Source organism: Carica papaya, chromosome 5 (assembly GCF_054855325.1).
Source record: "Carica papaya isolate Zhongbai chromosome 5, ASM5485532v1, whole genome shotgun sequence".
In the NCBI taxonomy this organism is placed as follows: Eukaryota; Viridiplantae; Streptophyta; class Magnoliopsida; order Brassicales; family Caricaceae; genus Carica; species Carica papaya.
The window spans coordinates 40,814,985-40,828,168 of NC_142313.1; the positions used below are offsets into that span (position 1 = coordinate 40,814,985).

The 13,184-nt window shown below is 35.2% G+C and overlaps 1 protein-coding gene across 1 annotated transcript; it reads left to right on the forward strand.

The window, feature by feature from the left end:
* The first annotated feature begins 296 nt into the window (after positions 1–296).
* On the forward strand, positions 297–11,889 carry LOC110821141 (TOPLESS-related 1). Its single transcript, XM_088220987.1, has 27 exons — positions 297–501; positions 952–1,087; positions 1,208–1,387; positions 1,504–1,617; positions 1,689–1,847; positions 2,182–2,359; positions 2,445–2,571; positions 2,672–2,781; positions 2,946–3,111; positions 3,227–3,336; positions 3,458–3,527; positions 3,615–3,688; positions 3,775–3,870; positions 3,968–4,063; positions 4,206–4,333; positions 4,419–4,653; positions 4,738–4,896; positions 4,971–5,081; positions 5,230–5,376; positions 7,061–7,171; positions 7,272–7,451; positions 7,536–7,664; positions 8,536–8,631; positions 9,051–9,239; positions 9,326–9,492; positions 10,441–10,713; positions 11,570–11,889. Exons 2-26 carry the CDS (start codon positions 1,008–1,010, stop codon positions 10,652–10,654), a joined length of 3,426 nt encoding a protein of 1,141 aa, XP_088077113.1. The 5' UTR covers positions 297–501; positions 952–1,007; the 3' UTR covers positions 10,655–10,713; positions 11,570–11,889.
* Positions 11,890–13,184: the final 1,295 nt, after the last annotated feature.

Genomic DNA, 13,184 nt, shown 5'->3' on the forward strand with positions numbered 1-13,184 from the left:
TCAATCAACGGTCAGGAAACGCATTTGCCAATGGTGCCGTTGTACATGAATAGTTCTTCGAGTAAGACAGCTGGCAGCTAGAGATTCCGCGCCGATAAACTCGACAAAAAATGGAGCCGGCTAAGTAGGACCCACATCGTCAAGAACTTATAATAAGTAGAGTAGCTTATCAAAATAGCTTATCATAGACTTCCTCAACCTCTCAGTGATAAGCGGAAGAAGTTATCATCCCTTTTATCTGTCTCCTCTTCTTATATAAATCGCCATTTCTGCAAGTTTTAATGTTCGTATATATATATATTATATAGAGAGAGAAAGTTTGTTTTACACAGAGAGAAAGAGAGAGAGAGAGAGGCAGCTCGGGAGGGAGAGAGAGAGGGAAACAATTCTTCTTCTCTTTCGTTTCTAGAAAGAGAAAACTTGTTCTACGTAGAGAGAAAGCTTCGGTTAGCTCTCTATCTCGTCATCTGAAATTGATCGGTTCTTTGTTTCAGTTACAAGGTAAGCTTCTTAGAAATCTCTCTCTTTATGTTATTATAGAATCATTACTTTAAAATTTTTATTTTTCTCTTATTATTTTTTCCGCTCTTTTATGCTTGACCTGCTTTTTTTTTTTATTTAAAAAATTTTCGTGTAGCTCCTTTGCTTTTGCATCTGCGAATCCTACATGGTATAAAGCTGCTTTTGCTTTTCTCTTTGATCCCTAAAAACCAAAACCCTAAATTTCAACCTTTTCAGCCCGATTTAAGTTTATCTGTTCTGCGTATTCTCAATACATATAATAATCGTGTACAGAAATGGTGTTTTTTGGGATATTGTCTAAGATTGTTTACTGATCTGGTTACAGGTAGAGTTCGAAGAATTTCTGTTATTTTTTCTCATTTCAAGTTTAATTGTACTTTTAACTGATTTTTTTCTTAAATTTTGTGTATTTTTTTAATAATTTTGTAGATCTAGTTATATATTTGGTGGTTTTCTGCATTTGGGATCGAAGACGGGGTAGAACGATGTCGTCTCTCAGTAGAGAGCTGGTGTTCTTGATCTTACAGTTTCTTGATGAAGAAAAGTTCAAAGAAACTGTTCACAAGTAGGCCCACCTCTTCCTGCGACGAGTTTTCTTTGGGGCTAATTTTAACATAGTGTTATTTAAAAAAAAATTACTCAGTGATTTGCCCGCTAATTCCCTTTTTTCTTTTTTCAAAAATAGGCTCGAACAGGAATCAGGGTTTTTCTTCAATATGAAATATTTTGAGGATGAAGTGCATAATGGCAATTGGGACGAGGTTGAAAGGTACCTCTCCGGTTTCACAAAAGTGGACGACAATCGTTATTCAATGAAAATCTTTTTTGAGATTAGGAAGCAAAAGTATCTTGAGGCATTGGATAAGTAAGTGATCATTTCTAATTTTTATGGATTTTTCAGTTGTAACTGTCATGGTAGTTTACTGTTTACTCCCTGGCAAAGAAGAACTGATAAGAATGCGAGTGTTGTATCATTAACAGGCATGATCGATCGAAAGCTGTAGAAATACTAGTAAAGGATTTAAAGGTATTTGCCACATTTAACGAGGAGCTTTTCAAGGAAATCACTCAGCTTTTGACGTTGGAGAATTTTAGGTAAGAAATTTGGTCAATCAAGATATAACTAAAATTATCATGAATATTGAATGTAAGTTGTTCTACTTTAGGGAGAATGAACAGTTGTCAAAATATGGAGATACTAAATCCGCAAGAGCAATAATGTTGGTTGAGCTCAAGAAACTTATTGAAGCGAATCCGTTATTCCGTGATAAATTGCAATTTCCTAATCTTAAAAATTCAAGGCTAAGGACTCTTATCAACCAGAGGTAACACTTCTATCTTGCCATATCATTTTATTCAAATTTGTTGGTTGGTTGCTAGTCTCAATGCATTGTAAGGCTGTGTATTCTCTGGCAATGGCGATATCATTTTTTGAGAACCTTTTGTAATGAGTTCTTCAGCATGCAATCTGGGTTTCAACGTAAAGGTTGTAGGAACAGAATGGTTTCATCAAATCTTACTAAAACGCTGACCATTTCTTTTTGGTCTTCATTGACAGAACATGCACTTCGCATTTCATTTATAACATAATGGCGGTTGCTTTTATAAGTTGCGGTAGTTTTGTGTGGAAGGATTTTTGTTTTCTAATATCAGTTACAGCTTGAATTGGCAGCATCAATTGTGTAAGAACCCACGCCCAAATCCAGATATCAAAACTCTATTTGTGGATCATTCATGTGGGCAACCAAATGGTGCAAGAGCACCATCACCTGCAAACAATCCACTGCTTGGATCATTGCCAAAAGCTGGGGGTTTCCCTCCTTTAGGTGCCCATGGGGTGGGTTTCAAACCTTTTTGATTTTGTTATTAAGTTTGTTTCCTAGTTTCTTATAATTTGCTTACTTGTGTTTTTACTTCATCAGCCATTCCAACCTACTCCTGCACCAGTTCCAACACCCCTTGCGGGTTGGATGTCTAATCCTTCCACTGTTACTCACCCAGCAGTTTCTGGAGGGGGAGCTATTGCTCTTGGTGCACCATCAATTCCAGGTACGATCTTCCTTTATGTTGACAGAGACCATTTGGTTTACCTTTGCTGTGATTATATCTCATGGGTAATTCTATTTCTAATTTTCATATGTTGCATTAGCTGCTTTGAAACATCCAAGGACTCCACCTACAAATCCTTCTGTAGATTATCCATCTGGCGACTCAGATCATGTTGCAAAAAGAACCAGGCCCATGGGGATTTCAGATGAGGTTGTCTGGCTTTGCTCTCTCTGCACTAGCCTATCCAAATATACTGCTGGCATCAGTCTGTGTTCTTCTGTTACACTGATTATGACATAGTTTTCATAAGCTGCATCTGTAATTATCTTTCTATACACTGTTACAGAAGAAATTAAAAGTTGTCTATTATGCAGGTAAATCTGCCTGTTAATGTGTTGCCAGTGACATTTCCAGGCCATAGCCACAGTCAGGCATTTAATGCACCTGATGACTTGCCAAAAACTGTAGTTCGCATTTTGAACCAGGGTTCATCTCCTATGAGCATGGATTTTCATCCTCTTCAACAGACTTTACTCCTAGGTCTTTTCTTAGAAAAAATTGCTGTGTGATATATTTTTGATCTGTTAAAACTCTTAGGTTCTGGCAGTTCAAAAATTCAAATAGACTGCTGATTGTTTTTGTCACAATAACGCAGTTGGCACCAATGTTGGGGATATAGCCTTGTGGGAAGTTGGTTCTAGGGAACGCCTGGTTCTAAAGAACTTCAAAGTTTGGGATCTTAGTGCATGTTCAATGCCTCTGCAGGTGCATCCCTCCTTACCTTATTGGTGGTACCAGTTACTGTTATTCTGGATGCTTAGTGCTTAATACTTAGAGCTTTCAGTATTAGGGTTCTGAGAATCAAACCTTTGTGTGTGGAATTCAGGCTTCTCTGGTAAAAGATCCTGGTGTATTTGTCAACCGCGTAATTTGGAGCCCTGATGGTTCCTTGTTTGGTAAGCTTAAACACATGGAGTTCCTTTATTGTTACCATTGATAAGGAATCAGTTGTAATCAATGTGTCTCTTCTCTTCCAATTGCAGGAGTTGCATACTCAAGACACATAGTTCAAATTTATTCTTATCATAGGGGTGATGATGTGCGGCAGCACCTAGAGGTATTGTAAGATAATTAATATAAGAATACCTGATTAGACTTAGCTTTTGACATTGTATTAATAGGGACCTTAAATTTCTGGTCTAGATTGATGCTCATGTGGGAGGAGTAAATGATCTAGCATTCTCAACTCCAAACAAGCAACTTTGCGTGATAACTTGTGGTGATGACAAGACCATCAAGGTTGCTTTCTCATATTATTTGTTTGTTTTTCTGATTCTCAAACCTCTTTGGGGGGAAAAGGTTCATTTCTTTGGTACATTTTATTTCATGATTTTAGGTGTGGGATGCTGCTACTGGTGCGAGACAGTATACATTTGAAGGTCATGAAGCTCCAGTCTATTCTGTCTGCCCTCACTACAAGGAAAACATTCAGGTTGCAAATCCATGTTTGTAATCATTGCAGCTCATTGGGTTGCAGACTTTGAGCTTGTCATGCTTATGATTGGCATGCTCTAATGCTTTTCTTTGTCTGTTCTTTTTTCTGATATTGTTTCTTTTCGCTTTTCTGTCTTCAGTTTATCTTTTCAACAGCACTTGATGGAAAAATAAAAGCATGGTTGTATGACAATTTGGGATCTAGAGTTGATTACGATGCTCCTGGTCGCTGGTGCACAACAATGGCTTACAGTGCTGACGGTACTAGGTAGATATCATGTCCCCTTTTAGTGATTCCATTTGTTTGTTATTTGGCGGATATTGACATTTGGCCTTCTGGGTGGATGGTGCAGGCTATTTTCATGTGGTACAAGTAAAGAGGGCGAGTCACATATTGTTGAATGGAATGAAAGTGAAGGAGCTGTGAAAAGAACTTATCAAGGATTCCGCAAACGTTCACTGGGTGTTGTACAGTTTGATACAACTAAGAACAGGTTTTTGGCTGCTGGTGATGATTTTGCAATTAAGTTTTGGGATATGGACAATGTTCAACTTCTGACAACGATTGATGCTGATGGAGGCCTCCCAGTATGTTTTTTCTTCTCCAAGTTTATTGTTGGGAAGACTTTTAGGAGTTGATAATTGTTCATTCTTTTGTTTTCTAAATTTCAGGCAAGCCCCCGTATCCGCTTTAACAAGGATGGATCTCTCTTGGCTGTTTCTGCCAATGACAATGTGATCAAGATTTTGGCAAACTCAGATGGTATGCGATTGTTACGCACATTTGAGAATCTTTCTTATGATGCATCAAGAGCATGTGAATCGTCAAAGGTATTGCGATTGTTTTAATACAATTACCTGTTCAGCTTTATTAATGGTAGCCTGATATGTGTCATCTCATGCAGCCTGTGATAAATCCAATTTCAGCAGCTGCTGCTGCAGCTGCAGCTGCAGCTGTTGCTACTAGTGCTGGACTAGCAGATAGAGCTGCTTCTGTGGTATCTATCCCTGGAATGGTCTGTAGTTTATTTCCAAAGTTTCATTTTTGTTTCATTTTGTTTTATTTTCGCATTATTTATTATATCTCTATGTGAGTGGAACATGGTGCTGGACGGCTGTAAGTTGTTCCTTTGTATTCGACTGACAAGGACAAAACATTTACAGAATGGAGATGCTCGAAGTTTGGGAGATGTGAAACCTAGAATCACTGAGGAGTCCAATGATAAATCGAAAATTTGGAAGCTCACAGAAATCAATGAACCATCTCAATGTCGGTCCTTAAGGCTTCCTGAAAATTTGAGAGTGACCAAGGTATTAACAATTATTGTGTCAGATGGTTCTTGATGAATTCGGTCATAATAATTGATTGAATATTTCTGTTACAGAACTTCAACTATTTGACTGTTTTATGACAATATATTTTATCATTTACTGATTTTTTGTGTGCTTCATGATCCTTTATTTTATGCAAATGACTTGTGGCAGCTTCCGTCCAACCTTAGATGAGATTTTTTATGCGAGATTTTTTAAGTGTTCAATCCTTTTCACATTAGGTGATGCAAAAACCAAGTGGCTCCTTATTTTAAGATGTGAAAATCTAAATCACTTGGAAAGCTTGATTTCTTATAACAAAGGGAATATGGGCTGTGTGCCATATGTAGTTCTCATAGGAAGATCAACGTCCTAGTGTCTAAGACTTAATATTGGGCTCTAAGAAAACTTTAGTAGTAAGTTTGGCATTGACATAATGGTGAAGTGATAAACACAACTTACGCCTTTTCCCAGATGATTTTCTTGTCATAATTTCCATTCAGACGTTAATTTTATCTAATTCAAAACTTAGTGACCTCCATAGTTGTCTATTCATACATGGAAAGAAAGAATGGCATGGGAAACTGAGTGTTGTCATCCTGATACATTGAATAATATTCTTGCCTAACTTTAAGGACTGTATCCAATCTGAAATTACGTTTCAGAATATGGCTCTTGGAAGATGAGGTGAACATGTAGCTTTCTGTAAATATACTCCCTAGCTTTTAAGATAGTAATTAATCAACCAAAATTTTGGGAGATGGACCTACCAGGAAATCATTGTGTATTTTGCAATTAACTCTGGTTTATGTTGGGTGAAAATGTTGAGATAGTTAGATATTCTATGGATCTTCTATAAATCTTGTAAAGGGAAGCAGGAAGCGTGATCTAGAGTTAGAACTAATTAATTAAAGAAGCCAACATGATGGACTGGTTCAAGGGCTGAATTAGTTTGTTTTGATGTTGACTACTACTTCTCTGAAGTTAGTAAGATATTGGCCTAACTGGAGTAATTTGCATTAAACTGCAACCCCTTTGTCAGGTCAGGTCCTTAGACATGTTATCAGTCAAGGAGTCTGGTGGAGAGTCGTCCTTAGGGTTTTTAGCAGAAGAAAGAAGAAGGGGAGAGAGAGAGAGAGCAGAGACGGAAAATATCTAAACCCTAAAAACGACTCTCTACCAGACACCTTGACTGAGTACATATATAAGGAGCCTGACACCCTTTTAATGTGGCTGCATTTATGTAAAGAGAATAAATTTTTAACTATAAGAAAGGGAAAAAAAGGAACTCATTCTTAAAAGTGCATGTAATGTATTTAGTCTTATCATTTAGTAGATATAGTTCTCCAAAGAGCTCTCCCTTGAGATGGCATGACTTCTTCTGGATTGAGGCATTTGCTGATTCTTGACTGATTTTGGCTGTTTACTTCATAAATATAAACTTCATTTGCATTTATAAAGTTTATTTGATTGTAGCTGTGCAAATTCTTGAATTTTGTCTATATTGAATTATGATCTAGTTGAGCTTTGGGTGGTAGTACCATTTTGTTTTTGAAATATTGAGGTGGTACTACCATATTTTATGAAAATTTGAACTTTAGATGTCTGTCTTTATTTTATTTTTCTATTTGGCTTCCACCTGCTTAGAGTGAGTATGTTCTCATCAATGCATTGATCATTACAGATATCAAGGTTAATTTTCACAAATTCCGGTAATGCCATATTGGCTCTGGCATCAAATGCTATTCATCTATTATGGAAATGGCAACGGAGTGAACGAAATGCAACTGGCAAGGTATAAGAACAGTTTAGTTTCTAAAGGAACAGCTGCTTTCTGTTGAAAATATGGAAAATAATTTATTTTATTCTCAAAGTTGGTACTTCATTGGGTATAGGCGACAGCCAACGTGTCACCTCAACTTTGGCAACCATCTAGTGGTATTCTGATGACTAATGATGTTACGGACACAAATCCTGAAGAGGCTGTGCCCTGCTTTGCTTTGTCCAAAAATGATTCATATGTTATGTCAGCATCTGGTGGAAAGATTTCTTTATTTAATATGATGACTTTTAAGGTAACCTTTGAAATCCTGGTTTTTTAATGTTTGCTTTTCGTTCTTTTTCCACCTGGCTAAGTTCAATCTCTTGTGCAATTGCAGACAATGGCCACCTTTATGCCACCACCACCAGCAGCAACATTTCTTGCATTTCATCCTCAAGATAACAATATTATTGCTATTGGCATGGATGACTCCACAATACAGATATATAATGTCCGTGTAGATGAGGTATAATGTAGTTTATGGGGATTTTTCTTTTTGAGATAAAAAGGATAAACATATCAAGTAAAAAGCACCAAGGGGCCGCCCCTGTACAAGAAATTTACAAATCAGTTAGTGTATCAATGATATTTCTAAAATCCTCCAACTTATAAATTTCATGATCCAAAATTGAAGATTCAAAAATGTGTAACTATCTATCCCTAACTTTAGACTTCTCCCACTTATCCCCTCAAATGCTCTAGCATTACTCTCTTTTCACACCACTCGAAAATAGTGAAAGGAATAAATTTCATATAATTTTTCTTTTTACATATCCTCTCCCAAGCTCAAAGCTCATCTCTCACTGACCCGGAATGACCCAATGAAGTCCCAGAAGGCCATAGATCATAGTCTAAATGTTATAAACCATCAGGTACAATAGAAGAATATGACTACAAGATTCAGCAGCTTTCTTGCACAATAGCACCCATTCACTGTAGTTCTTCCTTTTCTCATCAACTTATCTATTGCCAAGATGCATTCTCTTCCCGCTTCCCGAGCAAAAAAACTATTTTTGGAGAAGCCTTCACCTTCCAAATCTGGCTGACCAGGAACTGACTCAAAACCTTTTCTTCTCGTCTAATCAAGTGATGGTAAAAGGACTTGACAGTTAATTCTTCATGCTTCTTCAGCTTCCACACGATCTGATCACTGGAATCATTCAACTGTATATTAGACAAGAGCTTGTAGCATGGCCTGATACTCTTTAACCTCTCAATCATTGAGATTTCTCGTCACATTCGCAATCCAATCCCTATTACCGTTCCCTTCTGTACATGCACCATTATCAGTTTGAGACGTAACAGATCTTACATGCTGATATTTTTTGCTGATGCAGGTTAAAAGCAAGCTCAAAGGACATTCTAAAAGAATAACTGGCCTTGCTTTCTCTCATGCACAGAATGTGCTAGTTTCATCAGGGGCCGATGCTCAGGTAAAACATTCAAATAGGTGGTGGCATTGATTGTTGTAACAGAATTATCTAGCTAGTAAATATATTCTTAGAAAGAATGTATGTACATACATACTATATTACCAATTTGTTTCTTTTAACAAGTTACATTTATTTTTGCTTTTTCATAAACTTCTTCACTTCTCATCCTTTCGTAGCTATTATATTGTAAAATTGATGATTATTTTGATGACCCAAGGTGACAAAGCAATTCCCTTTTCTTTCCCCAACCCCAAATCTGTTGTTTCTTTGTTCAGATTTCATTAAAATAGTCCAGAAATTTCCAAGTACCTAAGGAAAACGTTCAATGCAATAAATGCTCTTTTGGCATTAGGCTATAATCAAATTTCTGCTTATGCTTCACTTATTATGGTGCTTATCTGTTCTTTTTCTTTAAACAGCTCTGTGTATGGAATACGGATGGATGGGAGAAACAAAAAACTAGATCCTTGCAGCTTCCATCTGGGAGGACAACAACTACACAGTCAGATACACGTGTGCAATTTCATCAAGACCAGATTCACTTCCTCGTCGTACACGAGACTCAACTTGCCATATACGAAACTACAAAGCTAGAATGCCTAAAGCAGGTATGTTGTTCTCCAAGTCCATTTTGGTGTGGAGTTGACAGTTTAATTTTTTTTATTATTTTTAATATTCTCTTTTGCTGTTTTAGTGGGGTCCACGTGAATCATCTGCTCCAATTACTCATGCAACATTCTCATGTGATAGCCAGCTGGTTTATGCCAGCTTTATGGATGCAACTGTCTCTGTTTTCAGTGCTCTAAACCTCCGACTGCGTTGTACTATCAACCCTTCTGCTTATCTGCCTGCTAGTGTCAGGTAGTTAGTTCCCTGAGCTGCTTAACCTAGCTATATATTGAAATTAATTTCCATATCTGTCTTTACTAGTGGGAGTTTTTGTGGGTTAAATACAGTTTACTGTTACATGCGTGATTTCTATGTTATTTCTAGATATCCTTGATGTAGTATTTAGGTTTTAAAAGCTTGGTTTCATTTTGGTTTGCTGGAAACCTGACAATTTCATATGTTTTAACTTAAAAGTTTGTTCACCAAGTTCCTGACATGGCTTCGAGCTTTTTTTTTTATAAAAAAAATTGATAATGACCTTTTACGGTCACCAATCAGTTCAAATTGTACAAGACTAAGAATTCCCAGATTTGAAGAGCTCAACAGCAGTTGCATGGTAGAAAATAATTTCATAATAAATTAGTGTTGGAAAAAATAGTGTTATTCGCTAATGAAGATGATTAATCTGTCCTCCATCGTAATTCTCGTATTGAAGTTAACTGTAATTGTCAATATGAAATCCTTCTATTTCTCTCGATGAAGATATTGATACTTCTTTCTACATTTTCTCCAAATAGAGTGAAAATGTTCTCTGTATCACAAATGCTTCAAGCATTGGTCATGTTTTCTTTTAATGATGTAATTTATTGTACATAAGCTGGCAGAGGAGGCAGAAGCAAAATTTTTCTCTGCACCCACCCCAAGGGGTGAGTGGAGGACCAACAGACCAGGGCAGGCACCCCATCTTGGCTGTGATTTTAATCCTGTTGACTTGTGACAGCACAACTTGGCTGCTTCAGCTTTAAGCTAGTAATGTTTTGCCAAAGTTAAATTTTCTTGGAAAAAGAATAGGAATCGAATTCGATTCATGATATTCATCTTGCAATCACTGTCTCTACGTGGTCATGGTTCTTTGTGGCTCCTTGTATATCCTATGTTTGTTGTAGGCACAGCTGAAAAAATTATTTTCCTTTTATGCAGTAATTCTACCGTTCACCCTCTTGTGATTGCTGCACATCCACAAGAACCGAATCAGTTTGCGTTGGGGCTCTCAGACGGTGGAGTTCATGTCTTTGAGCCCCTTGAATCTGAAGGCAAATGGGGTGTTCCTCCACCTGCTGAGAATGGATCAACAAGCAGCGTGCCTGCTACACCTCCAGTTGGAGCTTCAGGCTCAGATCAAGCCCAGAGATAATGAAGTGGTTGCCAGAATACAAGTTCTTTTACATGCTTGCTGGCCCATTCCTAATTTAGGTATGTCTTGCTCTCATATTGGTCTCTCTGCCCGATTTCGTTAAGGATGGTTTTTATACCTGCACCTGCACCTGCACAGTTAGTTTGATGGTCATCTACATCTGATGATCTGTTAAACCAAGCTACTAATATTCATCCAGAAAATGAAAATGCTGGATCTCTATTAAGTTTTGCAGTAGCAATTTAGGTCTTTGAATTTTCAATTAGGATTAAGCTCTTGATCTTTCAATCTATAATGAATGTTATTTCCAAGTGTAAAGTTTACGGTAAAAGGTACTAATTTTTTTAAATTACAATAATAATTTAAAATAATCACATTATTTAACATTCACCAATGAAGGTGGGTCATCCAAAAAAGTCGCACCAGTAGAGCAGAAATTTCCTTCTTAAGTGCACTTCTATTTCTGTAATGTTCAGAGTCAGTTAGCATATACTGTTTGTCATGGCTTGTATGGTACAGATAAAGTTTCTTATCAAGTAGAGTACCAGTCAAAACCTGTAAATTGGTTAAGAATGTGTAAAGCGGCCAAGACCCATTAAAACTGGTTACTATAAACGATACAACCAGTTGCAATACATAATATTTTGGAAAATAAAATATTTTATTCTATGCAGGATCAGAAATTGATGAAAATGCTTGAATTAAGTTTATCTATATTTATCTTAGTCTTTCTAATTTGTGAGTTTGATTATTTAATAAATTTATTTGTTAAAATTGAACACAATTTTAGTGTGAGTTTTAAAGTTAATTAACGGTATCTTCTTTAAAGTATTATTGTTATTGATATTTTATTTCATTATGTTTGCTGTTCTTAAATATTTTTCTTCTTAATTGTGTTTGTGATGTATTTTGCAGTTGAGGTTGATATGTAATTTACTTGAAGAACAAGCTGCAAAGATGTAGATTTGACATGTTGGATCTGATACTATGTAAGGTAAATGCCGTAGGGACATCGACAGTAAAATATTTCTTTCTTGTTTCTCCCTTTAGAAAGAAATTATAAAGGAAAATTTTTATGTTTTCTTTTCCTTTTTTTTTTTTTTTTTTTTTTTTTTTTTTTTTCCTTCTTCACCTTAATGGTTTCTTTCAATTGTTGAATAGGAATTCTGTTTTACATATCTACTTGCAGTGTGGTAGTCTAATATTAAATCTTTAATTGATTTCAATTTCAACCCTTGATGTTTTACCAACTTAAAAGCTTTCTGTCGTCTTGTTCTTTCGACTTCATGTGAAGAAGCAAATCCTTTTTGGGTTTCTCTTCTAATGAGATACATGTTTGTAAATGAATGGTTTTAGAAAGATTGTGAATGAAAAAAAAAAAACAGAAGATGGTTATAAATTTGGAAGATCAAAGCTGAGAAATAATGTCGTCAAGTAAGGTGTGCATAGTTCATACGCATGTATTAATAAATGAACAATTTCAACGGGCCGCCTAACTTTGGAGTGCATCTCGAGTTTGTTGAACCAAGGTAAATTCAACCATATTTGTTTTGGAGAAGTGAACAGAGAGAAATATATATATATATATATATACAGAGAGAGAGAGAGAGAGAGAAGAGGAAGAAGAAGAAGACAAGCTAAAAATTGGATTTGAGTGCCAGATTACTAGCAGTTCCAGAAGTTTTCCGAGTGTTAAAGCTCCATGTATATGGCGAGAAAGAGGTGTTTTCTCATGCTATTTTATCAAAAGCTTTAAAAATACATTCTTCTCCACCGTGCAAACTGGGAGATACTTCGCTCTTCCTTCCTTTCAACTGTATCTAATGTCTTCGGATTGAGTTTAATCTAAATTCTTATTTTCTTGAATAAAAACATAAATACGTTACTATTTTAGACCTCCACCCCACGACATAAACATAAACATAAACATAAACTTTCTTTAATAATCCCTATTATAAAGTACAAAAGCAAGAAATTGTCAATATGTTAATTTTTTTATAAATCATCTATGCTTTTTAAATTTTTATATAATAAATTATTTAAAATATAAATTAATTTTAACTAATTGTAAATTAGGTACTAAACGTATTAAATAATTTGTAAATATTAAAATAAAATTAATATAATAATATATAATAATTATTTATTTAAATTTTTGACATAAAAATATAATTTAATTTCTTTTAAATATAAAAACATAATTTAAATCTAGTCTAACAACAAATTATGCATTAATTAAATTTTAAATATGAAATAAAATTGATATGATAACATATATACATATATAATAGTTATTAACTTAAATTTTTTAAGTATAAAAATATAATTGATTATATAAACTCTTAATAATACATATTTTTAAGCACACTTCATTCGTTATGCAATTTCCACTAAAAATTAAGATATGGTAAGAAAAAACTATGATACAATATATTATAATTTATGCTTGTAAGATATTCTTAATTCACTTTTATTGTTACAAACTATATTCAAATTATTCCATTTATGATTATATAATTTTTTCAAATTT